The sequence below is a fragment of the Morone saxatilis genome, unplaced genomic scaffold, assembly GCF_004916995.1.
Source record: "Morone saxatilis isolate NCDOM2014 unplaced genomic scaffold, NCSU_SB_2.0 Contig12, whole genome shotgun sequence".
Lineage (NCBI taxonomy): Eukaryota > Metazoa > Chordata > Actinopteri > Moronidae > Morone > Morone saxatilis.
The window spans coordinates 913446-914388 of NW_023339674.1; the positions used below are offsets into that span (position 1 = coordinate 913446).

The following is a 943-nucleotide window of genomic DNA, read 5'->3' on the forward strand; positions in this document are numbered from 1 at the left end:
GACGTGGTAGGAAATTATCACAAATATTATTGTTAATCATCAGAATAATTGTGTTATACCTGGCAACCGTGATAGTTCCTGAGACAGTTATTGTACCATGAAAACCTCGAATCTCGAACATAACGAATACAGAAGTTGACTTTGTAAAACGAGTCTTTTCTGCGTTTCACATAAAGAATCAGAATCCAGTTAGTTAAAAGTTAGATATTTGTTATTATTATTAACACTCTAACATCCACATGGTCTAATGTTAGCATCTCTGTCAGTGTAGAGAAGAGCACAGGACCACAGCTCACAATGTAAAGTATCATTTTACTGGAATTGGTCCAAAACACACAAGAAGAAGTTGCTCCGCTGGGTTCAGGTGTTTGGAGTTGAGTCTCCTGTGCTCTGGTGCTGAACCTGCACTCCCTGTCCTCTCCTGTAACTAACTCCCCCTGCCCCCCCGCCTGGCCTGGACTAAGCCCTAGTCTCAGCCTAGCTCCGGCTTAACCCCCCGCAGTAGCTCTAGTGCTGGTTGTAATCTGTGCTCCCTCTTTGCTCCTCCTCTCACAGTCCTCCTGTTCATCTCAGGAGAAGCTGCACCAGCTGCCGTCCCAGCCCACTCCGGACGAGCTGCACTTCCTCACCAAACACTTCAGCTCCGAGAGCATCACGGACGAGGAGGGACGCCGCTCCCCTGCCATGAGACCGCGCTCCCGCAGCCTCAGGTAGGAGTCTCAAACACTGCCTGTGCTTCCTTCCTGCAGCTGCCACCGACTGCAGCTAACAGAACATTCACTTACTCCATCGTAAGCATGAAGTACAGAAGCACACGAGTAGATGCAGGTCTGCTCTGGGTCTGATGGGTATTGTAGGACTCTTGACTGAGCTGTTATTGGGGTGAGTGCAGGATTAACAACATTTGAACCACAGTTGATGGTTCGACCCCCGGCTCCTCCCG

At 49.1% G+C, this 943-nt stretch overlaps 1 protein-coding gene across 1 annotated transcript in view; it reads left to right on the plus strand.

The window, feature by feature from the left end:
• mast2 (microtubule associated serine/threonine kinase 2) overlaps positions 1 to 943 on the plus strand; it is a gene marked incomplete at its 5' end in the record, with an annotated part of 41686 nt that overhangs the window by 9850 nt on the left and 30893 nt on the right. Inside the window, 1 exon segment of the mRNA XM_035653533.1 lies at positions 556 to 710. Within this exon segment, the coding sequence (XP_035509426.1) occupies positions 556 to 710 (155 nt within the window).